The 27,360-nt window shown below is 34.8% G+C and overlaps 1 protein-coding gene across 5 annotated transcripts in view; it reads right to left on the bottom strand.

Moving 5' to 3' along the window:
* The window catches only part of LOC149783327 (uncharacterized), an 88,074-nt gene that overhangs the window by 29,831 nt on the left and 30,883 nt on the right, over positions 1-27,360 (bottom strand). For 2 of the 5 annotated variants that reach the window (XM_089931548.1, XM_089931549.1), the window contains exons 9-17: positions 24,909-26,226; positions 20,840-20,945; positions 16,200-16,321; positions 12,330-12,358; positions 8,765-8,878; positions 7,900-8,040; positions 5,836-6,012; positions 4,675-4,843; positions 1,059-1,263 (exon numbers count right to left, since the gene is read on the bottom strand). In XM_089931548.1, coding sequence (XP_089787674.1) covers positions 1,059-1,263; positions 4,675-4,843; positions 5,836-6,012; positions 7,900-8,040; positions 8,765-8,878; positions 12,330-12,358; positions 16,200-16,321; positions 20,840-20,945; positions 24,909-26,226 — 2,381 coding nt within the window. The remainder of the gene's footprint in view (positions 1-1,058; positions 1,264-4,674; positions 4,844-5,835; positions 6,013-7,899; positions 8,041-8,764; positions 8,879-12,329; positions 12,359-16,199; positions 16,322-20,839; positions 20,946-24,908; positions 26,227-27,360) is intronic. The other 3 variants (XM_089931550.1, XM_089931551.1, XM_089931552.1) reach the window with 3 other exon arrangements.

The following is a 27,360-nucleotide window of genomic DNA, read 5'->3' as shown; positions in this document are numbered from 1 at the left end:
TTTGTAACATGTTTAGTCTTAATGTGATTCTAGATCCAATGGACTGCATTACCGACCTGCATTACCAACCTGCCGACTAAATGAAAACTGAATCAAGAACTGGGTTTCACAATGCAGTTTTGCAGCGCAGAATTAAATAGTAAGAATTGTCTTTTGAATTTACATAAATTCCTCAATATATTTCTTTCTATAGCAGACTTCATGCTTGAACTACTTCTTAGGCCAATGTTCACTGTCCAAATTATGTTTATTATCAAAAAAATGCATCCATTAGGATCAACTGAACACAGAGCAAAACAAACATCTTAACATTCTTACATGATCTCTTGCACTACTTCTCAAAGAATAAACAAGTGGGTTGTATCAGCACTGAGCTGCACAAAAGATCTACTTCAAATGCCATGACAATTCTGAGAATAGAACAGAAATGTCCAAAAAGCTCCTTGTGAATCAATAAATATGAAACTTTGGGTATCTGAACAAACGTTGATGTTTCTGGAAGTCTCACGATTAGACTGTGGAAAATAGTATGTCTTGATAGATCAGTCTTAGATCATGCTTTGCAACAAAATCAAAGTTGAATGCAAAATGATATTTACCAAAATCACAAACTAATCTTGCACTATCTTTTCTTTCAATGAAAATCCTTCCATACCATCTATATGAGCATCAATCCTACATAATTTATTGACCTGTGACAAGCTGTTTTTGAGAAATGAAGCTCATACAGTTTCAGTATTTCATTTAGGATGTGATGCACTAACGAAGAGACTCACATAAAAGTCAACTACTGTCTGCATAGACTCAGATCTGCCACCAAATAATGTACTGGCAGATCTGAGTTATGCAATTTGTTAGGACTAATAAATAGAACAAACAACACAGACTTGATCTGCTGATGCATTATGTGCTGGTAGATCAGGATTGATACTGATTGTAGTTGGACCTGACCTAGATGTGAGGACAAGAGACCACCGATCACACTGATTAAATAAACACAAATCACAGTTGGGGCATTAAAATTAAAATACAATTTATTAGAAAATACAATATCAAACCTTCCAGCAAGTGCATCTCTCAATGACTTGCGGACATTCAGTCTCACGGGGTCAGGACCTTCGGGTGTCTTGACAGGGGGCTTGCTGTCTGTGGAATTTCTGGAGTCCTTAGGCCTGTCTTTCACCTTTTCAGCAGAATGTTTGTCCTTTTCTTTCTCCTTCTTCTCTTTTTCTTTTTGAGATGATCCTTTTTCTTCAGTTTTCTCTGTTGTCAAAACAATATACAGTTATTTCTTGACAAAGAAAAAAGCATTGACAATATTTCTTGTACTAGGTTTTATTTATTCTCTAATTTACCATTTTTTTCTTATGCTGAATGCGTGTACAAATATATTTTTTTACTTTTCCCTTATGACACATAATCTTGACAGTGCAGATCACAGCCTGTTTTTTAAAAAACGTAGTCTGACAAATAAGACATAAGTCTTTTTTCCTTCAACCATTCCCAATTAAACTTGTTTCTTACTCCAGTCTGATTTCCTTTTCTTACTACCAAATGATTTGATATTTGTATCATGATTTATCACTCATTTTTCAAATTTTCTTAAACACTTAATGCTTTAAAAGCTGATTTCTCCAGTAGGCCAATTACACACATGTAACAATTTATTTATTACACTGTTTTCAATTGGTTGAAGCCAATCAAAATTGCCAGTCCTTGTTCTGGTGGACCAATCAAAATGTAGGTTATAACTAATGCAGTCATAATAGCTAGGTCCAATGAAAAATCTGAATGCAGAGAACAAACAACCTGCAGATAATTCAAGAATGAATCTGAAAATTCCATAAACATAACCTCTGGTAAAGCAACATTTGAAGACCACGAGAGAGGTTAGTTTGGTACTAATTATGCCATGATAAAAAATAAACACATTATTAATATCATTTTTATTACTATAATTAATGTCACAGAATAATGTGTTACCTATTTAATTATTCCTCTAATAAAACTCCATACAATGATACACACACAAATCTTACATAAAATTTATTACTGTAAAATTGTTTTTAACATAAGTAGTCAATAACAGATATGTGCATTATTTATATAGATTAATTGCAGATATTTCATGTTAGAGGATGACCATAGATGAAATAGTCTTTTCTTCCAATGGTTGGTATGAGCCACCCATTAAATAAGAAAGTGCCAGTTTCCTGAACTTTACCCCTTCATGTACATATGGGAATACTGAGTATGCACTATACTAATTTGTACTGAACATCTGTACGGAATGCCAGATCAACATTATGTAAGTAAAGTAAATAGAGTAAAAATATATGCACTTAATAAAAGTTGCGATCCAGCTTGAATAAAACATCTAGAGCTAAATATTCATCAGCTCAATTTTTTAGAACTTGCATTTTGGAAATAACTATGAAAGCATGGCAATGAATACGTTTTGGAATACACTGGTCTATTTGTCGACTGAGGTGAGCACATCTTAAAATTAAAGTCTTGTCATGATAGCCTTATGTTTTCTCCAGAAAGTTTCATTCTTATCATTTATTTGTGATATATATATATATATATATATATATATATATATATATATATATATATATATAATGAATGATACAATTTTGAAAACTGTTGCGAACGAACTAAGTTAGCCTGCCATTAAGACACAGGGTCAAAACTGTACACTTTAAAAAACAGTCTTGGCTTAACAGTTAAACACTACTACATATGTACAAATATATATAATATTATTTCCAAATACTCAAGCCTTCTTGTGAACAATACGACATAAATATACATAATATTTTTATTATTTCCAATACTCAAGCCTTCTTGTGAACAATACTACATAAATATACATAATGTTTTTACTATTTCCAATACTCAAGCCTTCTTGTGAACAATACTACATAAATATACATAATATTTTTATTATTTCCAATACTCAAGCCTTCTTGTGAACAATACTACATAAACATACATAATATTTTTATTAATTCCAAATACTCAAGCCTTTTTGTGAACACTACTACTACATATGTACAAATATATATAATATTATTTCCAAATACTCAAGGCTTCTTGTGAACATTATGGAGTCATTACTAACAAGAGTGACACTACTGGCCAAAAATAATTTTCAGGAATTAAGGAACATTTCTTACTTTAACTACTGAGTGCTGAATATATCTCAAATATTCTTCAGTGAAAACAATATTTTTAATTTAAACTGGTTGTCAAATTGGCACCATTTTCATTTTGGACCAACATAAGGAGTCTTTTAATGAAAACTCCATGTTAATATGACTTTCCATTCAGGAAGAATAGCAGTATGATTTTCAAGAATGCTGCTGCAGTGGCCATAATGGATATCAGATTGGCACCATTTTTATTTAGGACCAACTAGACATCATAATAACTCTTGCAGTAAAAAAAAAAAACATGATATGACTATCCATTCAACAGGAGTAGCGAAAGAAGTCCATCTACAATTCTACGAAAGAAAAATTTCATCTGGATAAATATGAGTAAGAAATATTTGTGAATATAGATGGAATATAACTTCCCTGTGATGAGAAACTCCTTAATCTGTCATTGTGAACATGAAAATATTGATATTAGTTTTTCAGGACACAAAAGAAAGTTTGCTACCTAGCATGAGCAAAAGCTGGGGTACAGACAGGATTTGGTGGCTATCCATGTATCCAAGGAGAGATCTCTCTGATTGCCACTAAGGCAGACCTGCCAACCCTGACGAGTCCATCTCAGTAAGGCAGTTGATTTTTTTCCCTAAGGTTGACCAGTTTTCAGGAATTTGTAACAAAATATCAATAACTGCTATTGTAAAGCTGGAAAACAAAATTAAAAGTTTGAAGCATCGATGATAATCATTATGTTCAACTGAAAAGTTTGTAAAGTACGCAGACTTTATTTACCGCTGGTACAATTGCACAAACTTTAGTTCCAAACCCTATGCAACTCAATGGCTTGTTGCTAACTCTCAACTTCACATAATTCTTGGAAATTCTTGTCCATTTTAATTGATGCTGGCAATCACATCTCCCGCCACAAGTCAGACTCGAATTGGTTTTATTCACCAGAATCTGAATACCCCTTTTTATTCTTCTGTGTTGATTATTAACTTTTCAGTAAACTTATTTTCCCTTTCGTCTTAAACATACATCACTTTCTGGATGCCGTTTTTAAAATTCTATAATGAATAGTTTGATCACACAGATGCTTCGCATGAACAAATAAGTGCAGTTTAATGCATCTGGGGTGCTGCTGTAAAGTTAGTCTGGTTCCCTGACTAATTTCACTAATTCTAAGATAAACCCAGGTCCAAATAAAACACGGATGAACCAATTATCAGGATTTTTCGGCAACAATCATTTTTCTATAGTTTTTGCTTGTATGCCGTAAGTCCATATTTTGAGGGTAATTTTCGTAAGACTTATGGCAAAATCATAAGAATTGGCAGGTCTGCTAATGGGGGCCAAGAACATTTAGCTTTCATAGCGAAACATTACAGCTTGGGAAGACTGGATCTGCAAGGTAGTGGTCATACTGCTAAGATAATTTATGGCCAGGGAACATATTCAAGAAGAAAAATGAGACCCGTCTCACCACACACATGAGAAATAAGAGATGACATACTTGATGGTGTAACTTTACTGGATGGTGCAAAAACTTCACATGTAGGATGATTCTCCAGCCATTTCTCCAGTTCTGCCTTACTGGGAGCTTTGGATCCTGACAACACCTGGCCTGTCTTCCTATCCACAACTGCCACCCTCTCACTGCCACCAGCATCTTTGATTGGGGTCTGTAATTAGAATAAAAAAACATGTATTCTGTACATCATCAGGAATATTAATGTAACTAGAAAGTGTGACAGTCTCACATATAGCCTTACATTAAACAAGAAACATGTTCAGGGAGCAAGGAAACCTGAAATGACCTAAACAAAATGCACAACAATGACGTCAGAGACTAATGTATGGATGTACATACAAATGAATGGACAAGGGTAATACATCATCCGTTAATGATGTCATTGTAATGAATTAAAAAAGTTATTGTAATAAAAAAAATTCCCCACCAGTTATCTATACATGTATCTTAACCAGGCATACATATATATGGACGGTCAATGGTAACATAGTAGGCCTGTTTCACATTTGTGGCAGGCATAAAAACAAGATCAAATTTAATCTAGAGGCCCAGTCCACCACTTATGCGAAAACTGTACCAAGCGAACCCTGTGGTAGCATTCTCAATATACATACTACTTAAACTACACTTGTCCAAACATATAAAAAAAACTATGCAGAAATTTAAAGTATCATGTTTTCTCCAGAAATGAATGCATGACAATGGTGTTTGGATGACAAATGTAAAAAGATACTGACACTATTAAAACTAAAAATAAAACTGCATATCGCAAAAGGCACATATAATTCAGTGTCTAATATGAGTACCAAATTTCACAGACTCATTACCTCAGAACTGCAGGTAGTTTGGGTCAATCAATAAGGTCAGTATTAATGGTGGAGGAAGAACCCAAGAAAACAACAGAAAGAACCACTGACCCAGAAGAAGCTACTGGCAAGCTTTCTCACATACCCACATTGGCTGAATCTGAGACTCGAACCTACATAGACAGAGGTGAGATGGCAGTCATCCGCAACGGAGAGCGCTTTAGGCCACTCAGCCATCCCCAAAAGATTTGACTGACTTCTGTTTTTTGTTTTTATTTCTGAGAAGTGGATGTCCTAATATATTTGAAGAAATAAATGAATCGATCGATTTTCAAACCTTGGCACTGCCAGTCTCCTGACTCTTCTGCAGGACTTTCAGGGCATTCTGGGCATGTTTGACGATACACTCATTACTGCAGTAGATTGAATCCTTCCGAGCCTCATTCTGACAATCCTCCCCCATACATTGCTGGTAGGAACCCGGCTTCTCCTTTATGGATTTTTCTGAGGATTCCTTGAAGAAACATGAAAATTTAACACTACAGTACAGCTATTCATACAATATGCTGGCACCAATGGCTCATTCCCCACCCCCACACCCCACTACCTGGAAACAGCAGACTGTAAATATTTAGTAAATGAGATAATAATACAAGTCAAATAAAACTAGATGTTATACAGGCAAGATCCGAGGCTCTTAAATTGACAAACGGCAAATCAAAACAATTTGAGGATGAAATTTCTCTATTGGGAGTTGAGTCATCCATGAAAACAGAAGACATCGTGGAAATAAAAACAAAATTTGAAATGATAAAAATTGTTAGTAAATGGAATCCAAGAAAATTAACAATATATGAAAAATCTGTGTTCCAAATCAATGGCCTTATCTAAACTGACACATTTATTCTCTGTGGTACCAAATCCAACAGCAAGTGCTTTAAAATAAGTTGAATTATTTTAATAAAAAGCTTATGAGGAATAAGGGTCCTAAAAAAAAATTATAATTAATAATAAGCTATCAAATCTTTAAAAATATCTGGAGTTAAGCATCTGCTGATTAATCATTGTGAACGGCAAAATATAACAGACTACTTTCTTAATAAATATGATTTGTCCTATTACATTTTTTCAATTAAATGATTCACAAATATTGAAATTCTCCAATATTCCCAAAAAATTGTTTTGGAAACATGTTCTTTTAGCATGGGTAGAATTTACAACAATAGAAAGAAAAACAAAATTCTTTGAAGTTTCACAGGCAGGTGTCTGGAAAAATAACTATAACTAACAACAAACCAATTTTCTATAGAGCACAGCTGCTGAAGGGGGGAAAAATTTAAATATTTCTTTGATAAACAAACTTTATACTTATCATATGAAGGGTTTTCTGATCTTTATGATTTGTCACCCCAGATAACACAATATTATGGTACTATAAGTGCAATCAGACTATATTTAAAAAGATTAAATTTGCAATAAGAGAAAAAAGGTCTGCACCCTTTTTTCCAGAAGAACATTTAAGTTCTACTCAGGAATCAAAAAAGGATGCAGAGAGATATATAATAGTGTAATAAAGTCCCAAAGCTCAAGAAACCTTTTTATTAAACTAAATTCAACATTCTAAAAGACAAAAATTGGTGGAATAAGGTATGTTCAATTCCATATAAAATTACTTTGAATACAAAATTATGGTGGCTTCAGTTCAGAATTAACCATAACATACTGACTACAAATAGCTAATAAAATTGGTTTTGCAGCTGATAAAAAGTGTTCTTAATGTAACAGTAAAGAAGATACAAGGAAACATTTATTTTGCAACTATGTTGTTGTGAAATATTTTGGGGGTTGGGTTTTAGATTTTTTAAGAATGGATATTGGGTTGAATTTTGCGATTTCAGAAAATCTTATTTTATTTGGAGATTTAAACAAATTTTGCCAATCAAAGTTTGTAAATCCAGTATTGTTACTAGCAAAATATATTTAAATCAAAAATATCAAAACCAAAAACCCAAACCTGCAAAAGCTCTACTTTGATTTGATATTTAATTTGAAATCTGAAGCTAACAAGTCTGACCTAGAGATCCAAAAGTACAAAAATTATTTACCAAATGGAATCAAGTAAAAACATTTTACAGGGAAATAGAGTAGTGGCTATGAAAGTGGAATAATGTGATCACTGAATTAAGTGTGAACTCTGAGAAAATAACTTTTTCCTATCACTCTCTTTCTCATATGTGTATGCTACAGATTACTATCTTTGAAATTCTATCTTCGATTTTTTTCAATTTGGGCATTTGTGAAACAAAAATGCTTTACTCCCTACTTTCTGCAAGGTTGAATTTTCAAAAATGTAAAAGTGACTTAAAGAACATGATCCTACATATAATACTCAATTACCAACCCTGAAGTGCTTGAATCTCTTTTTCTTATCATCTGATTTTTCTGGGGAACGCTTCTGAATCTGGCCAAGGTCGTTCCTATTTTTCCTTGACACATTACTTTGAACACTTTCCTGACTAGAACTTTTCTTGCTCTCTTCAACCTATAGAAGAAGAATAGGTTTAACATCAGATTCCTGTTTCTGAGAGGCCCAATCCTTCTCAGATCATTTCCCCACAAAAGCGTTCAAAGGCTGTGCAAAAAATAAATGCGAAGGGGGTTGTTGGTGGTGGCAGGCATTTAAAAAAGAAAAAGGCCCCCAACCCCATTCAAATCTGAATTATCCTGGTCAATATAAAACACTTTAAATGGTCTGGATTACTCCCACCACCTATATCTGAAGTGCCATCCACTATCCACCCACCCCACATCTGGAACAGCATTAACACTCTTTCCTTCAATTATCATACAATACTAAATTTTACTATTTGAAGCCAAAAATAAAATGTGAACCACACTTTTTAAAAAATTTAGCCAAGAGAAAAATAAATAAATAAATAAATAAATAAATAAATAAAAATGAATAAATATTCATTAGGTCAGTTGGCTTTTCAGTTGACATAAACAAAACAAACCAATAACTGGTTCGCAAAAATTCATGTCACAAATTACTGAAAACAAATTTTCACATAACTGGAAATAAAAGAAAACTGTAAACAGATTAAATAAAGATAAATAAATGAACAAACATATTAAATAAAGATAAATGAACAAATATAATAAACAGAATGATTAGAAAAAGATGGATAGATAAATGAATGAAGAAAAAAAAGAAAGAAAAAAACAAACAAAAGAAAACATAACAAAACAAAAATAAAAGTAAAGACCTTTTTTGAATCTATTTTGAAGGCTTCCTCAGCTTGTAGTCTCTCCAAGAGAGGAGTTGGTTCACTTTTTCCTTTATTGCTATCTTGGGAATCTGTCCTTTGATTTCCTGTCTGCTAAATGAATGGCAACAAAATACAGAACTAGAGATAGAAACAAATGCAAATATCCCCCAATAATGATATGACGCTGACCTCACTGCCTCTCCCCTTACCCTGGGGCTGCATCCAGGATCAGAAAACTGTATTGCCATGCAACTCAGTGATTAGTAAAAATAATCAACTTCTGTTAAATGAAGCAGACATGGTTCTGAATATAACCTCATGTTTCATCCCCATTATCTCCAACCAACTGCAACCCAACCACAAATGATGCTAAAGGATTTGAGACCTTTGCTGTTGGCATGGTGAAACGAAAAAACAAATAACATGCTCATTCCCTTTAGTCTAGACAAAGTTGAGTTTACTTGAAAAAAAGCAATGGATGAACAAATGCAGCAAAAAACAGATGGATTGAAAGGAGTTAAGACATAGTGTCCGCTAAAGTGCAGTACTGAAGAGTACTTTATGCTATATCTGGCAAAAGGACTTCATGCGGTGTGTTTCTGACTTAACTTTCTACCCTTGGTCATAACAATTTAATAGTGAGCAGCTAAAGAGTGTGTGTGTGTGATTTGGATTTTTAACATAGCTTTAACAGTTTTTCAGTCATATCGCTATGATGACTGCAGTGTGACAGTTTATAGTGATGTCTAGCACTGGGGCATCATGCTGCACTGCAGACGTGTAGCAATATGTCCCACCCAGTCAGATTATCCTGACAACAGGCAGACCAGTCCTAACACTAACCTCTTAATGCTGAGCATCAAGCGAGGCAGCTGTTAGTACCATTTCTGTAAGTCTTTGGTATGACTCAGCCGAGGATCGAACCCACAACCTCACGCATCCGAGGCTGACGCTCTAACCACTAGGCCACCAGAGCAGTAAGTAGCTGAAGAAACAAGACATTCTGATGCATTGCTTCAATTGGAAAGAAAAAAATCCCATCAACTCACAAAATCAAACTAGTTGGAAGCATCCACCACAAAAATAAAAATGGCCTTTCCATGTGACGGTCAATCACTGCCACAACTAAACATGAATTACCTCCATTATTATGATATGTTTTTCCAGGTTTGCATTTTCTGTTTATACCTGTGAATACATGCATTGTTGCAACTGCCTATATTTTTTTCCAATTTTCATTATACATACATCTAATTTGCAATTTAAACAAGTTCTGCATTTCAACTTCCTTGGTTTATTTATCCTTTTTGATTTTTGGTAATTTTAAAATATCAAATAAAATGTCTGAATGTAGAGGTGAAATTTTGGAATCAAACAATTTAGAAATTTAACCCATGTAACTATAAGATATGAATACTAAATCATGGAATATTGAAATACAGAAAGAAATACTGACATAGGCAATGATGGAACTTAAACATAATCCTAAATGAATAGAAAAAACAAAAATACAGAATAATACAAACTAAAATATATATCATATTGTTGTTGTTGTTGTAGTGTTTAACGCCATTTTTCAGCACACGATAGGCTATACATGGCGGCCAGAACCCGGGAAAACCCCGGAAAGAACCACCGACCCTCGAGAAGCTACTGGCAAGCTTTCTCACATATCCACACTGGCCGAATCCGAGACTCGAACCTACGCAGACAGAGGTGAGATGGCAATGATCCGTAACGGAGAGCGCTTTAGACCACTCGGCCACTCGGGGTATGTATCATATTAGTAAAAACATAGTTATGGCAATGAGTTCCCTCCCTATCCTAATACTGACAGCTGCTTAATAAAGGTTTATTACCGCAACATTATGGGTAAAGAACCTCATACATAAAGGTGGTTGTTTACGGCAGGTGATCACTCAATAGGTGACATATCTGACAGGTCTATCTTGATTCACCAGTCACAAAATTCAAACAAAAGACCACAGTGACCTGATACTGCTTGCATGGCTTACAGAATTAAACTTATCATGGTTTACGACATATTGCAAGAACGCCAACCAATGCAAACTATCCCAACCTTTAAATCATGTAAATTTACATAGTTTACTATATTCTGATAAAAAGTATGTCCAAAGAAAAAATCATACTGCATGGATTTCACTCTCAATTGAACTCATCCAAGATCTTCTTCATATAAACTGGTTTTACAAAAATCTGATGAGAAATACAGTCTCTAGAAAGATAAGCCCAGAAAACCAAATACATGATCCCTTATGCGCCAATCTCATTTGTGACAGAAACCAAAGCAATGATGATATAAGCTTTCAAAGTTTGAGTAAATTTCTAATAAAATTCAGTTTCTAAAGGAGTAACTAATCAGATACAAGAAAACCTCAAAAATATGCAGATTTTGCTCATAATCAAACTCAGCAAAAAATCATGGAGATACAAAATGATTTTACAAGTTAGATAAAAACCTAATCAGAAATAGAGTCACTAGATGGGTGACGCTCAGTGTATCAATACAAGATCACATTATTAACATGGGTGGATCTCACTCACTATCATACTTATATGACATCAAGACGACTATTATGATATAGGCCTACTTACCAAGTTTGATCAACATCATAATAAAAATTGTATATAGAATGGCAATAAGCACAGCAAATTAAATGTAAGATCAGCTCATCCACCATCTTGATGGCATTAGCCAATTTATCAGATTAAAATCTGGTCATAAAAACAGTCTCTGGAGTGGTAAGAATCTCATTTGAGATGCAAGATCATATTAATATGCATCCATCTTGCTCATTATGATACTCAAGTTTCCAGAGTGGTAACCAGCTTGTCCATTAATAAATATAATCACCACTTTTAATATGCATCCATCTTGCTCATTAGGAAGCTCATCTGAGATCTTTAAAAAAAAAGCTTATATTCCAGGTACATGGACCAGAAATACAACCTCCAAAGTGGTGACAGTCTCAGCCAATCAAATGCAAGATCACCTCATTAATATGAATGGATCTCGCTCATTATCATACTAATTAGAGACAGTGATGATAAAAGCCAAGTATGGCCTGAAATGGTCCAGACATATATCTCTAGAGTGTAATCACACATTTTTGACAAATGGACAATGGATGGACAACAAACACAGGGCCATACCATAAGATTACTTCACTTTATGGCCAGGTGTGCTACAATTTTTTTTATACCGTTTTCATAAATTCTGAATTACTGACCAATTGCCAAACCCCATCTGGATGCTACCTGATGTTTAAAGGATGTATTTTTACAACTGTGATATAATGCTCACCATTCTAATTCAATGGTTTGCGTCAAACATTACATTATAAGAATGCTGTCTGTAGTTTATCTTATGCTCTAAAATATTACCATATTACCGAATCATCAAATCATTAATTTTTTGAAACACTTTCTTATTAAAACATGCATATATTTGTACGCAAGAAATAATCACCCAAAATAATAACTATCCCTTAAAGGTAACAATGCTTTAAGCATATTTTTATATCAGATCAAATGTAATTACCGAAGATTTCTTGTTGAGACCTTCCTTCCCTGTGAAAAATAAAAAAGAAGACTTTTATGAATCCAATGTTAATATCTGACTTCACATTTTCCAATATACACTAAAATGTCCAAAATACCTAGCTCAAATTATATCTTACTTTGAGAAGAAGAAAAAAAAAACAGTTTTGCTCTTAAAAGTAAGCCTGTCTTAAAAATATGCCACTTTACATATATATTTAATGCATATCCTGTAGATATACATGGCTGTTTAATTCATATCCTGTAGGTATACATGCATATTGAACCCATTACCTCATGCAAGTGTCTTTGGACACCTCTACTCCATTCGCATGGAAGTGCCTTTTGACACCTCTACTCCATTCGCATTTAAGTGCCTTTTGATGCCTGCTGTAAACATCAGCCATTTTTAGCTGGTTTTTGTAGAGCCACCTTCGGGGAAACCCCCCTATTAGATACTACATTCATTTCTGCGAATGACAATTACGTCAGATCACGTGGTCACTGTTTATGCACTGGTCGATATCTGCTATTTAAAGTAACTCGGTTGTAATCTCCACTCTCCAAAATGGCGGTCGCAGATTTCATTCAGTACTTACGAAGTTTTCACGATTTGAATCACAACTATGAAAGATTCAATAACTTAGGTACAGGCTCTGATATTGATGTAGGCAGCAATTAGTTTTTATAAATTATCAAATTCTGATGACTCAGTGATGTAGACGCAGACAAAAAACATGTAAATTTCAAGTATGGGAAATGACAGCTACAGTTGGTCACATGGCCTCACTAACATGACAGAGAACGAGTTCTCTCAAGATTTTAAAGCACATAAAAAATTCTTCCGTGAAAAATAATTACACACCTATAACAATCGGACTTTACTCTAAAAAATTTCCATATATAATAGATGTGTACCAAAAATGTAAAATGGTTACAATTGCTGTTAAATGTAACATACACTAAATTGCTTAACAGTTCACAGGCAGGCCTATGCGTTTGCGGTCGACTAGGTAATAGGTTTTCTATTTATAGCGTGCTGCACTTTTTCACTATGCTCTATGAGGTAAAGGGTTAATACATATACTGTATGCATATTGTGTTGTTTAATGCATCTCCTGTATACATACATGTATATTTAATGCATATCCTGTATGTATACCTATCTACAAATATCTTTACTAATAAATACATCTACCTAAATTATATGCTGCCCTTAAAAAAAGCAGATAAAATATTACTGATGATAAAAATAGGCTGCAGCAATATATTTAAAAAATACAATCATATGTATTTACAGAACCTTTGTACAAGTCATGCCATCAAGGTCAAATTAGTTTTATGCCATTAAGGTGAATGTACAAGTTTATGCCATGAAGGTCAATGTACAGTTTTATGCCATTAAGGTCAATGTAGAAGTTTTATGCCATTAAGGTCAATGTACAGTTTTATGCCATTACGGTCAATGCAGTTTTATGCCATTAAACATAACATACAAATTTCTACCATTAAGGCTGTGCAGATTTAAAGTTGAAACAAATAATTGTTTCTACTAAAACGATGGTGACGTATTTGGAGAGAATTTCAATATCCAATTTTAATAAAGTTATAAAAAAAAAAAAATTAGCTGCAGTTTATTTTAAACTTTGTGTGGTACTAGTAACACTGAAAGTACAGATACTGTATTAGTGAGAAAAATCAAAACTTGTATACATGAACTTGAGAAATTCTTCCTTGCGAAGCCAGCAGGCAAAATACAGTGGGCTAAATAAATTATGATTTATTTGTATAATATTTCCTTTATTAACAGACTGATCTAGATTATTGCAAAGAGTAACGTTAAAACTTTAATAATTTGCATGAAAATGGAGAAATTATTATTGAACATGATAAAAGTCGAAGTGAATCTGTAACAGATTAAAAAAGTCTTCAAACCTAAAGTTTTCAAGAAATATAAAAAAGGATAATCATATTTTCATATCCAGTTACCCTGACCTAGGTCCTATCTACCCCAAACTTAAATGGATTCTGCCTCTACCAATAGGTAAGGGATATACAAGGTATTAGATAAAGAACCACATAAAACTTATTCTGAGTAAACCACCTTGCCTATGGGCATGCACACAGCTATGTCCGTATCTTCCTGTAGATTCATATATGCAGTGAAAAATCCATGAAATTAAATCGACACAAATATGTATGGCATTTGGGAAAAATGCCAAATTTACTAGACATTAAAGAAAGAAAGAAAAAAATGCTATCAATAAAATATCTCTAGCAATCACAAATAGAAAATTTAGACAATTCTGCAGGTTTAAAGTCAGTGACTTTGAAATTGAGGGAGAAAAAAAAATGATCATACATTCGTTTGGGACTTTATTTCCTAAAATATAATGCAACTGTGAGGTTGATAAAAACTGTTTAGAATGAAAGTAGACTGTTCCAGACCCGCCTATCTTAGCAAGACCTTCTCAGTAAGACAGTTGATTTTTTTCCGTAAGTTTGACCAATTTTCAGTAATGTGTAGCAAATTCTATTGTCAAACTAGAAAAAAATGCATTTAAAAGTCCAGATGTGTGATTCAAGACTGATTCAGCAGTGGTAAACATTGTGGCCAACTCATAAGTTTGTCAAGTTTACTCGAATCTTAATTACCTCAAGTACAGTTTAAATGCAATTGCAAACCCTACTGGGCTCAATGGCTTCTTCATATCTATCAACCTGACTTCATCCTTTATAAAAATCATGTAGGCCGTAGCTATGGCAACAATTTTTCCTGATATGTGACAGACCCAAATCAGCTTATGATGTCCAATAAACATAACTGTTGAAATTCCTGACTTTTCTCCCAATAATCTGAATATTTCCTTTCATTCTAGTGTACTATTATAACATTTTAAGAGGTTTATTGTCCCCTTCCTCCTGAAATGTTGCTTGTTGAATGCCACATTTAAATTTTTTTAGCAACAGCCTAATTATGCATGTTTCGCTTAACAAAATACGCACAGTTTAAAGCATGTGAGGTACTCTGGTAAAGATGGTACCAATTCAACTCAATCTAATATGAAACCCAGATCTGAATCAAACATGGACAAGCCAGTATCAGATTTTACCAACAAACAATCATATTTCCATAATTTGTGTTTTATGCCTTAAGTCCATATTTTAAACGTAATTGTGTCCTCTCCAGCTTTTATTCACAAGAATTTGAATACTCCTTTCTATTCTTCTGTGTTGATTATTAAAAGTTTTTTAGAAGCTTATTTTCCCTTTCGTCTTAAATTAAACATGCATCGCTTTCTGTACGCCATTTTAAAAAAAATTCTATATCACTAATTTGATCAAGCAGATGCTTTGCATGAAAAAATAGGTGCAGTTTACAGCATCTGGGGTGCTGATGTAAAGTTAGTCTGGTTCTCTAATTTCACTAATTCTAATATGAAACCCGGATCCAAATCAAACACGGATGAACCAAATTATCCGGATTTTTCAGCAACGGTAATCTTTTTGCATTTTTGCTTGTATGCCGTAAGTCCGTATTTTAAGAGCAATTTTCATAAGACTTACAGCAAAATCATAAGGGTTGGCAGGTCTGCTGTTATATCCATATGTCCCTCCAAGCCTCTGCTTAGAGGGATTAAGTAGGTTAACAAGTCCAAAAATGCCTATATACTGGTACAGCAAAACCTATCTTGAGAGACCAGTGCTATGAGACCAACTGTTCTGAGAGACATGATCCACATGCACAGACTTAATGATTATATGGTGTTATGACCTGTTATGAGACCACTTGTCTTAAGAGACCATTAGTTTTTGGCAGCAGGGGTGGTCTTTCAAGACAGGTTCTGCTGTAATAAATGGCCATACTGACCTGAGCACTTAAGACATATGTATTCTTCATTGTTTAGTTCCATCTCCTTCCCTCTGGCAGCAGAGATCCCAACACACTTGCCATGATACCACTCCTCGCACTTGTCACAACAGATCATGAACCTAGAATAAACATAATATTGCTGATGCCAATCCTTACTGGTAAAAATCTGTTGACTATTTGGACACTGTCCTTAACACCAACTAAATTCAAAAGGTATCTAATAAGATTATTTGGACACTGTCCTCCACAAAAACTAAATTCAAAAGGTACCTAAGATTATTTGGACACTGTCCCCCACACCAACTAAATTCAAAAGGTACCTAATAAGATTATTTGGACACTGTCTCCCACACCAACTAAATTCAAAAGGTACCTAATAAGATTATTTGGACACTGTCTCCCACACCAACTAAATTCAAAAGGTACCTAATAAGATTATTTGGACACTGTCCTCCACACCAACTAAATTCAAAAGGTACCTAATAAGATTATTTGGACACTGTCCTCCACAAAAACTAAATTCAAAAGGTACCTAATAAGATTATTTGGACACTGACTCCCACACCAACTAAATTCAAAAGGTACCTAATAAGATTATTTGGACACTGTCTCCCACACCAACTAAATTCAAAAGGTACCTAATAAGATTATTTGGACACTGTCTCCCACACCAACTAAATTCAAAAGGTACCTAATAAGATTATTTGGACACTGTCCTCCACAAAAACTAAATTCAAAAGGTACCTAAGATTATTTGGACACTGTCCCCCACACCAACTAAATTCAAAAGGTACCTAATAAGATTATTTGGACACTGTCTCCCACACCAACTAAATTCAAAAGGTACCTAATAAGATTATTTGGACACTGTCCTCCACAAAAACTAAATTCAAAAGGTACCTAAGATTATTTGGACACTGTCCCCCACACCAACTAAATTCAAAAGGTACCTAATAAGATTATTTGGACACTGTCCTCCACAAAAACTAAATTCAAAAGGCAACTATTAGATTACTGGGCCATGGTTATTATGTAAATGTCAACACTTACTTAAAAAAATATTTTAAGTATGGGTCCTTTAGGCTTCATGATAAAAGAGACAAAATAAACAAGGAAATTACACTGATGACCACACCAATGTAATGTAACTAAAGAACAATGTGATTATAATAATGATCCTTCAACCATATATTTAATGTTACATATGCCATCATGTAAGCCAAATAGAATGTTGAGATACATATTCAGGCAAAATCCAACTTTCAGAAACATTTTGGATTAAAAAGCAAAAACATCGTGTTTCAGTTATTTACTAGCATAGTATGTGATTAGTATGTGTATTCCATTGTAAAACTGCAAATGTGATTAGTATGTGTATTCCATTGTAAAACTGCAAATGTGATTAGTATGTGTATTCCATTGTAAAACTGCAAATGTGATTAGTATGTGTATTCCATTGTAAAACTGCAAATGTGATTAGTATGTGTATTCCACTGTAAAACTGCAAATGTGATTAGTATGTGTATTCCATTGTAAAACTGCAAATGTGATTAGTATGTGTATTCCACTGTAAAACTGCAAATCACGCTAGAATTTTCAGGGGTGCACTTGTTTTCTGCATGAACATTATGTATTTTCTCACGTGGGCTTTATACACATTTCCAAATTTAGAAGCCACTTGTTATGACCACACTGACTGATCAACTAGACAGCGTAAGAAGATTTTGAGATGACCATCTATCCATTCACGAGGAGTAGCAATAACACTGCTACATGCTGGTTTTACAATTTGTCCCTGTTCCTGAAGAAAATGAGACTCTTGATATTCATGTACCGAAAAACTGTAGATGTGTTTTAAGTCTCGACAGGCAACTGTCTCAACATCCAAGTCCGTAAATCTATTCTTTTCATGCAATTGCAGTCCCATATTCCTGCCAACTTCAATGATTGACAACAGCAACACAGCACTAGAAGAACAGTCAGCTTATCTCGGATGGATTCAGATGATGTAATGGCATATATGTGTGGTATAATTTTCTGTCTTCCAAATCTCTTAAAACAGACAACTTATAGTTAGGCTACAATTCTCCCAGTTATCAATTTACTGAAACACAATACTGGAATGCTACTGCATTCTGCAGCTTAACAAGTTAGAGAGTTTAAAAGCCAGTTTCCTCACATGTAGTTTTTGTTAAAACAATGCCAGAAGCCATGCGAGATAAGCCAACTCTTTCCAGTGCTGTTGTGTGACTAACTGCTGGTGCACAAAGCAATAAAAATTAAAGCACCCATAACTTTGGTTCCTAGATGTTAATTCAAGGTTTAATTTCTTTTTGTTCAAAACAAATTAATAACAACAATTGTTTTGCCATAGCTCTAACCTGGTTTTGATTTTGCCACTTTATGGCTGACAATAAGTCATGTCATCTTATAAGCAATGCTAAAGTTGAAAGCTTTCACTTAAACCAAGCCATTAAAATTAAACATTTTATGCAATCCATGTAAACACCTTAGCTATTAACTTTATAAGTGAACTAAGAGCTGTTAATTGTGTGATGATTAAGTTGGTGACTGACAGTGACGATAGTGGAACATAGTCTGAGTTTCCTCTGACCCTTTCCATACCATTTCTGATATTCTGACAATTATGTTGGGGTATGGGGTCAGAAAACATTTGGCTACAGAAAAGTTGGAATTTGATGCTACCTAGAGAAAGCCCAATTCATGAAGCACAGAGTATCTGTCAGCAATGTTTTTGCTGGTATCACATGAATACCACTCTGACATGTACTTTCTGCTTTATTAATCTGATTTTCTCCTGGTTGCTGTGACAGCAACAGTTTTGTCATTATTCTTTGAATAAATATATTAAAAATTAAGTATGTTTTAGTTTATGGGTGTCAAACATATGGCCCACCAGACTCATTAGTCCAGTCAGCAGACCAGGTCTCTTGTTAGTACCATATTCACAATATGTATGGTCCAAGTGAGATACATTTATATGAAATCTGGCCCACCACAGCAAATGACTTTAACACCCCTGCTTTAGTTCTTTTTACAAACAATACACAACTTTTATTCAATATTTTCAAATTTTGTAAAATATTGGAAAAAGGTTTATTGCTGATATCACATGACTACAGGACCTCTGATATCATGGACATGAGGCTGTGAGATTTGTTTAGTCATGTGATTAGCAATGCAATGGCGAGTAACAGGTCATATTTCATCAATGCTGTAGTTACATCTTGTATATCAGTTGACAAAAGATAATAATTATTAAAATGCAATTTCTTGGAAAATAAATCATGTTTCTATCTATTTCATGCAGGCATGGCTTGACCTAAGGTCATTTATGTTTGCATGCCTGCTAGTAAGTGGCTACCCAATGCGACTCTGTGCTGAAGTTTCCGTAACAAAAGGAAAAAAAGGACTACAAAAAAGTTATTTATGTGTTTTGTCAAAATTTTGATATTCCCTTCTATTTCAATCAACAAGGAATGCGAGTGACACTGATAATCCCAACAAATTGGAAAAACACTGGAAGTAAGTGGATACAACCCTTTTGTCATGAGGTTGTCTACACTGATAATCCCAACAAATTGGCAACACACTGACAGTAAGTGGATACAGACCCTTTTGTCATGAGGTTGTCTACACTGATAATCCCAACAAATTGGCAACACACTGACAGTAAGTGGATACAGACCCTTTTGTCATGAGGTTGTCAATACTGATAATCCCAACAAAGTGGCAACACAGTGACAGTAAGTGGATACAAACTTTTTGTCATGATGTTGTCTACACTGGTAATCCCAACAAACTGGAAAAACACTGGCAGTAAAACCTTTTGTCATGAGGTTGTCTACACCGATAATCCCAACAAATTGGAAAAACACTGGCAGTAAGTGGATACAGACCCTTTTGTCATGAGGTTGTCTACACTGATAATCCCAACAAACTGGAAAAACACTGGCAGTAAAACCTTTTGTCATGAGGTTGTCTGCATGGATAATCACAACAAATTGGCAACACAATGACAGTAAGTGGATACAGACCCTTTTGTCATGAGGTTGTCTACACTGATAATCCCAACAAACTGGAAAAACACTGGCAGTAAAACCTTTTGTCATGAGGTTGTCTGCATGGATAATCACAACAAATTGGAAAAACACTGGCAGTAAGTGGATACAAACCTTTTGTCATGAGGTTGTCTACACTAATAATCCCAACAAATTGGCAACACACTGACAGTAAGTGGATACAGACCCTTTTGTCATGAGGTTGTCTACACTGATGATCCCAACAAATTGCCAACATACTGACAGTAAGTGGATACAAACCTTTTGTCATAAGGTTGTCTACATGGATAATCACAACAAATTGGAAAAACACTGGCGGTAAGTGGATACAGACCCTTTTGTCATGAGGCTGTCTACACTGATAATCCCAACAAATTGGCAATACACTGACAGTAAGTGGATACAAACCTTTTGTCATTAGGTTGTCTACACGGATAATCACAACAAATTGGAAAAACACTGGCAGTAAGTGGATACAGACCCTTTTGTCATGAGGTTGTCTACACTGATAATCCCAACAAATTGGCAACACACTGACAGTAAGTGGATACAAACCTTTTGTCATGAGGTTGTCTACAGATACAGTACAGCTTGGATGGATCCTCCCAGGTTTCATCATTCTGATCATCTTCTAAGGTGGCGTCATCAATTTCTTCTTCTTCTGAAACAGAAGTAATTTTTTTATAAGGAGTCTCTATGCTCCTACACAAGTCTCTTAAATATCAAGTCACCAAGCTTATACAAAACCTCCATACTCATACACAACAAGTCTTTTAAATATCAAGTCACCAAGCTTATACAAAAACTCCTCTATGCTCCTACCCAACAAGTCTCCTAAGTATCAAGTCACCAAGCTTATACAAAAACTCCTCTATGCTCCTACCCAACAAGTCTTTTAGATATCATGTCACTAAGCTTATACAAAACTCCTCTGGCAAGTATCTTATAGTTCAGTATTGTACATTTTCATTGCAGGTATTGGATGCTCTGAAACATTTTGACTTTTGTTGGATTCGCATCCCATCAGAGACAGATGTAGGCTATCCCACAAAAACGCACACACTCCCTCTTTTTCACCTTACTGTGGAAAGTTAAGTCAAATGTATATCCATAATTTTTCCTTTATTCTAACTTTTAATCAATTACCATATAAGCCCTATATCTATGTACCCTAAATGATTTATTTGCTGAATGAATATTAAGGGATATAAAAAATAATTCCTAAAACTGCCTTCCAAAAGTAATGGTCATGCATAATTCCATCACAACCTCTTTTTTCTACCAGAAAGAGGTAATATACCAATGTTCTTTAATATTGTATTGCATATGCCACCAATAAACAAAGCTTATGCAATTATTACTTTTGTCCCAATTTATATTATGAAGGAAAGGAGTTTGCTCAAAGCATAAATTACTTGATTAGATCTAAACTATATATATATATATATATATATATATATATATATATATATATATATATATATATATACATACACACACACACAAGCTGACAATGAAAGTAAGCTTAAAAATGGTGCTGGCCCATCTGATGTGTCATACATATATGTGTATGATTTTGACAGTGACTGAAGGATATCAGAATAGACAGGGAGGTGTGTGTGTGATTTGGATTTTTAACGTAGCTTAACAATTTTTCAGTCATATCGCTATGATGTTTGCAGTACAGTTTATAGTGATGTCTATGCACTGGGGCATCATGCTGCACACATGTAGCATGATGTCCCACCCAGTCACATTATCCCTTTACCTCATAGAGCATAGTGACAAAGTGCAGCGTGCTATAAATAGAACACCTGTTACCTAGCCGACCGCATATGCATAGCCTGCCTGTGAACTGTTAAGCAATGTAGTGTATGTTACGTTTAACAGTAATTTTAACCATTTTACGTTTTTGGTACACATCTATTATATGTGGAAAAATTTAAGAGTAAAGTCCGATTGTTATAGCTGTGTAATTATTTTTCACGGAAGAATATTTTATGTGCTTTAAAATGAGAGAACTCGTTCACCGTCATGTCAGTGAGGCCGCATGACCAACCGTAGCTGCCATTTCCCATACTCGAAATTTACATGTTTTTCGTCTGCGTCTACATCACTAAGTAATCTGAATTTGATAATCAATAAAAACTAATTGCTGCTTACATAAATATCAGAGCCTTTATCTAAGTTATTGAATCTTTCGTGGTTGTGATTCTAATTGTGAAAACTTCGTAAGTACTGAATGAAATCCTGCCTGTGAACTGTTAAGCAATGTAGTGTATGTCACATTTAACAGCAATTTTAACCATTTTACATTTTTGGTAAACATATATGTGGAAAAATTTAAGAGTAAAGTCCAATTGTTATAGCTGTGTAATTATTTTTCACAGAAGAATTCTTTTATGTGCTTCAAAATCGAGAGAGAACTCGTTCACCGTCATGTCAAGGAGGCCGCGTGACCAACCGTAGCTGCCATTTCTGATACTCGAAATTTACAAGGTTTTCGTCTGCATCTACATCACTAAATCATCTGAATCTGATAATTTATAAAAACTAACTGCTGCCTACATCAATATCAGAGACTTTACCTAATTTATTGAATCTTTCGTGGTTGTTATTCTAATCGTGAAAACTTTGTACATACTGAATGAAATCCGCGGCTGCCATTTTGGAGAGTGGAGATTACGACCCAGTTACTTTAAATAGCAGATATCGACCAGTGCATGAATAGCGACCAAGTGATCTGACGTAATTGTCATTCGCAGAAATGAATGTAGTATCTAATAGGGGGGTTTTCCCAAAGGTGGTGCTACGAAAACTAGCTCAAAATGGCTGATGTTTACAGCAGGCGTCAAAAGATGCTTCCATGTGAATCTTGTAGAGGCATCAAAATGCGCTTCCATGAGAATGGAGTATGGGGCGTCCAAAGACGCTTGTATGAGGTAAAGGGTTATCCTGGCACAAGGCCGACCAGTTGTAACACAAACCTCTTAATGCTGAGCGCAAAGCGAGGCATCTGTCAGTACCATTTTTATATAGACTGCTCCGGTGAACAGGTGGTTTGAGCGCCCGTCTCAGAAGCGGGAGGTCATGGGTTTTTGAACCCCGGCTGAGTTATATCAAAGACTTACAAAAAATGGTACTAACAGCTCAGCATTAAGAGGTTAGTGTCAGGACTGGTTGATCTGGTGTCAGGATAATGTGACTGGGTGAAACATGATGGTACATGTCTGTGGCATGATGCCCCAGTGCTAGACATCACTATAAACTGCCACACTGCAGACACTGTAGCAATATGACTGAAAAATTTATAAAGCTACATTAAAAATCCTAATCACACACGCACACCATTTCTTATAAGTCTTTGGTACGACCCAGCCTGGGAACGAACCCACGACCTCCTGCATCCAAGGTGGATACTAACCACTAGGCCACATGAGCAGTCCTAATTTAAGCAAATGATCACTAGGGTAGACAGGGAGGAACAGAATTAGTCAATAATAGCAGGAAAGTATTACAAGGTTAAATTAGCTTTAAATTCCCACCCAAAAATAATAAAATTTTATAGCAGTAATACATTAACTGCTATTATTGCATCGCTGAATTTACAGTGGGAGGCTGATGGCCCAAGCTAAGCTGCCAAGTGAACAACGTCATTAGATGGATGTTTTACTGCCAAATGGACAATGGCTTGACAACTTGAGTTAACATAATAAAACCCAATGCAATAAATATCATCAGTGCATTACTGAACAAAGGTAAGATGACAACATGGTGAAGTGAGAATGCCAGAAAGCTGCTTTCAAAGAGAAATAATTTTAAAAAAGCCTAAGATTCAGCAGCAGCCCTGTGGACAAGCTGTTAACTTGGATTTTCCTGAATCCAGTGAGAGGTTGATAAGCTCTATTATTAGTCTTTAGGATCTATCTTGAGAGGGTGGGTGAATGAAATATCAGAATGAACCAGTGTGAAAGTGTCATGTATGAGGTGATTTTCTACCTTCAAATGATACATTACAAGTTTGCAAGTTGAAAAAGTGGAGGGTGCTCCCCTCCGCAATGCATGGGAAAAATTTGTTGTTGTGGGCTTAATGCCATTTTTCAGCACATGATAGGCTATACATGGCTGCCACTATGAATGGTTGGGGGAAGAACATGCAAAAATCACAATGAAGAACCACTTAACCAAAGTAAGCTACTGGCAAGCTTTCTCAATTACCCACATTGTCTGAGCCTTAGATCCTAACCCAGACAGACACAGGTGAGGTAGTGAATGTAAGTGCTTTAGACCACTCGGCCACCCAAGGACAGTGAATAAATTGAAGTGAGCTGTGTTATATGTATATGGTGAGAATATACTGATGCAATTTGATGAAAGAAATATTTAAACTTGCAGGTCCAACCACAAACATAAATCTGCATCTGTCTGTGCATCATGATATGGCAGATAAGGCTCTATGGTGCTGGTTCTCCTGATTATCCTTAACAAACTGCATAGACCAAGATCTGCTGGCGCAATATCCAATGATAGATCCGAGTCTATGCAGCTTATCCCATTCAAAACAATATTTAAAATACTTGCCCATGTTCTTCAAAAAATTTGCATCATGCCTCTATACACCTACCACATTCTTTTCCTGGCTTTTCTTTCAAACTTTCTATCAAAGCTAGGGATTTTCTACTGCTCTCCCTGAGAGCACGTCCAGAATCCTTTCTTTGTAACTCTTTGTTGGTAGTTATGTCAACCTCCTTTAAGAATGATTTCGAGCTATTTTCTTTGGAGTTCTCTTCTTCTCCTTCCTTGTTCCCTTCAAGGTCTTTTGATATCCTCCTCTTCTCAACATCCTCTCTCTGTTTTTCTTTTTCTGTATCTTTAGGTGATTGTTCACTCTGCTCTTTACCTTGGGATTTGTCATGTTTCTCTTCTGTTGAAACAGACACTACCATAACTCTATTTACTTCCTGTTCTTTTGAATCGTCTCTTTCTTGCACACTTTTTTCTAATCTTTTAGGTACAGCAACTTCAATTACTTTAGGAACCAATTTGGTCTCTTCTAATTCTTCCTTTATGTTTTCCTCATTTTTCACTGAATCAGTAAAAACGGAATTATCCTTGTTATCTTCATTATAGACATTTGCTTCACAGCTTATATTAGAATCACTTACATTGTCAGCCTTAACCTCTACTGATGCAATTTCATCCTTCTTTATATCAGAATCTTCACTTTTGATGAATTCCTGAAAATCAAGTTCTTTAGTCAGATCTGAATTGGATTTATGACTAGATGATTCAGAAAGTTCAACTTTCACAGTTTGTTCTATAAGAGAACCAATGCAATCTCTGTTGACTTCCTTAGAATCTAACAAATCTTTTTTGTTCTTATCTAATAATTTATCTGCTTCTTTGGCTGGCTCTTCTTTGGGCTTAATTACATCTGGCTTAAACAAGTCAGTAACCGTTGGGTCAAAGATAATCTCTTCGGATTTTCTTTTCTTCTTTTCAGCTTTTAAACTTCTAACAAAATCCTTATAATCTATTGACTTTATAGGAGTCACTTTCTCTTTAGACTCACATTTTTTGTCACCAAAGACACTGGAATCTTTTGACTCGACTGATTCATGACGGTGTCTGTGTTTCTCATCTTTGTGATGTTTAGCATGATCTTTCGAGTCTCGTCGTTCAATAGAATAAGAATGTCCATGTGCATGATGGTGGTGATGGTGGTGTTTTCCATCCTTTGAGTCATATGAAGATTTTGAATCTTTGGAATCCCTTCTTTTCTCCACTTTACCTTCCACTTTTTCCACTAAATCTTTGTCTATTACTGATTTACGGCGAGAATCTATTTCTTTACTTTTGTCTTTTTTCATACTAACACTTTCCTGTTCTGAATCTGTCTTGGTAGTGCTGGTATCTAAACCTTCTTTGCTGCTTTCTTTCTCCTAGAAATAAAGAAAAACGTATATATTACTGGGAACTGTGTTCTATTCTACAGAAACTTCTCATAATACTACTGGAAAAGGCATACATAAATCTAAAGCTCTTTAGATCTCCCATACTATAAGACCCAACAGTATAAGACAGTTTCTATTTTTAAAGAAATTTAAATGAAATTATTTCTTGCTTACCAGCACATGGGCCATTCAACTCAAAATGTAACTGGCCCTCCAGAAATATAATTGGCCCTACTTTTACACTAAATTTCAGTACAGCTTAAACAACGCACCAATTTTCAATAGTGGAATAAAAGGAAATCAAAAATGATTCATAAACTGTAAAGATACAATACTTTAACGGAAGACCAAATGAACCACAGGACATTAATCTCATTTTGACTAGAACATTAAAAATACCTTTCTACAAATATGTATCCTAACTTAAATGTTGCAATAAAAAGACACAGATTATTGACATGTGATAAGAACTAAATGATCAGAACACTGTCATTTGCTGAAAACTTTATTTCAACCAAGAGCACTTTGTGAACGTTCAGTTTAGCATGGAACCTGCTGTAAACAAGATACAGCATAAAGTCTATGAAGGCAGGATATCAGCCTTAACTGATCACATGCACAAGCAATTAAGTAGACTGAATCATCAGACAAAATTTACATTATTTGTAATTAAAACTGGCTGGCTACAGACTTCAGCTGGTCCAAGCCAAAACTCAGTGGTCAAGGCCTGAGGAATAGTGGCTACAATGACCCGTGGTATGGTCATGGATTCCATTTTATTAAGTGATAATTAAATTTTATGGTTAATGTACTTCCTGTTAAGGGGGTCTCACAAGACGGCAGTTTTATTATGTGGGAGTACTATACTGGGATACAAATACAAGAAATTATATAACTTTGTTTCAGTATTCCAATAACAACCTTAGTTGAAATCTAATTTATTGGACTACAGATCAGACTTTTTCATGACAGAAATTTGCTTTACCCATATCACATGATAATAAAAAGATTCCTTTGGAAGGTGTTTATGCTCTAACTCCTTAAAAATAATTTCCAGAATCCAAAACCCATTTTGCTTTTTAACTGCCGAGTGTTGAAACCATTTCTAATGTTCTTGGATTA

This window comes from Sinohyriopsis cumingii, chromosome 14 (genome assembly GCF_028554795.1).
Source record: "Sinohyriopsis cumingii isolate HCF-2022 chromosome 14, ASM2855479v2, whole genome shotgun sequence".
NCBI classification, from domain to species: Eukaryota; Metazoa; Mollusca; class Bivalvia; order Unionida; family Unionidae; genus Sinohyriopsis; species Sinohyriopsis cumingii.
This window is presented reverse-complemented; position numbering and strand designations above follow the sequence as displayed.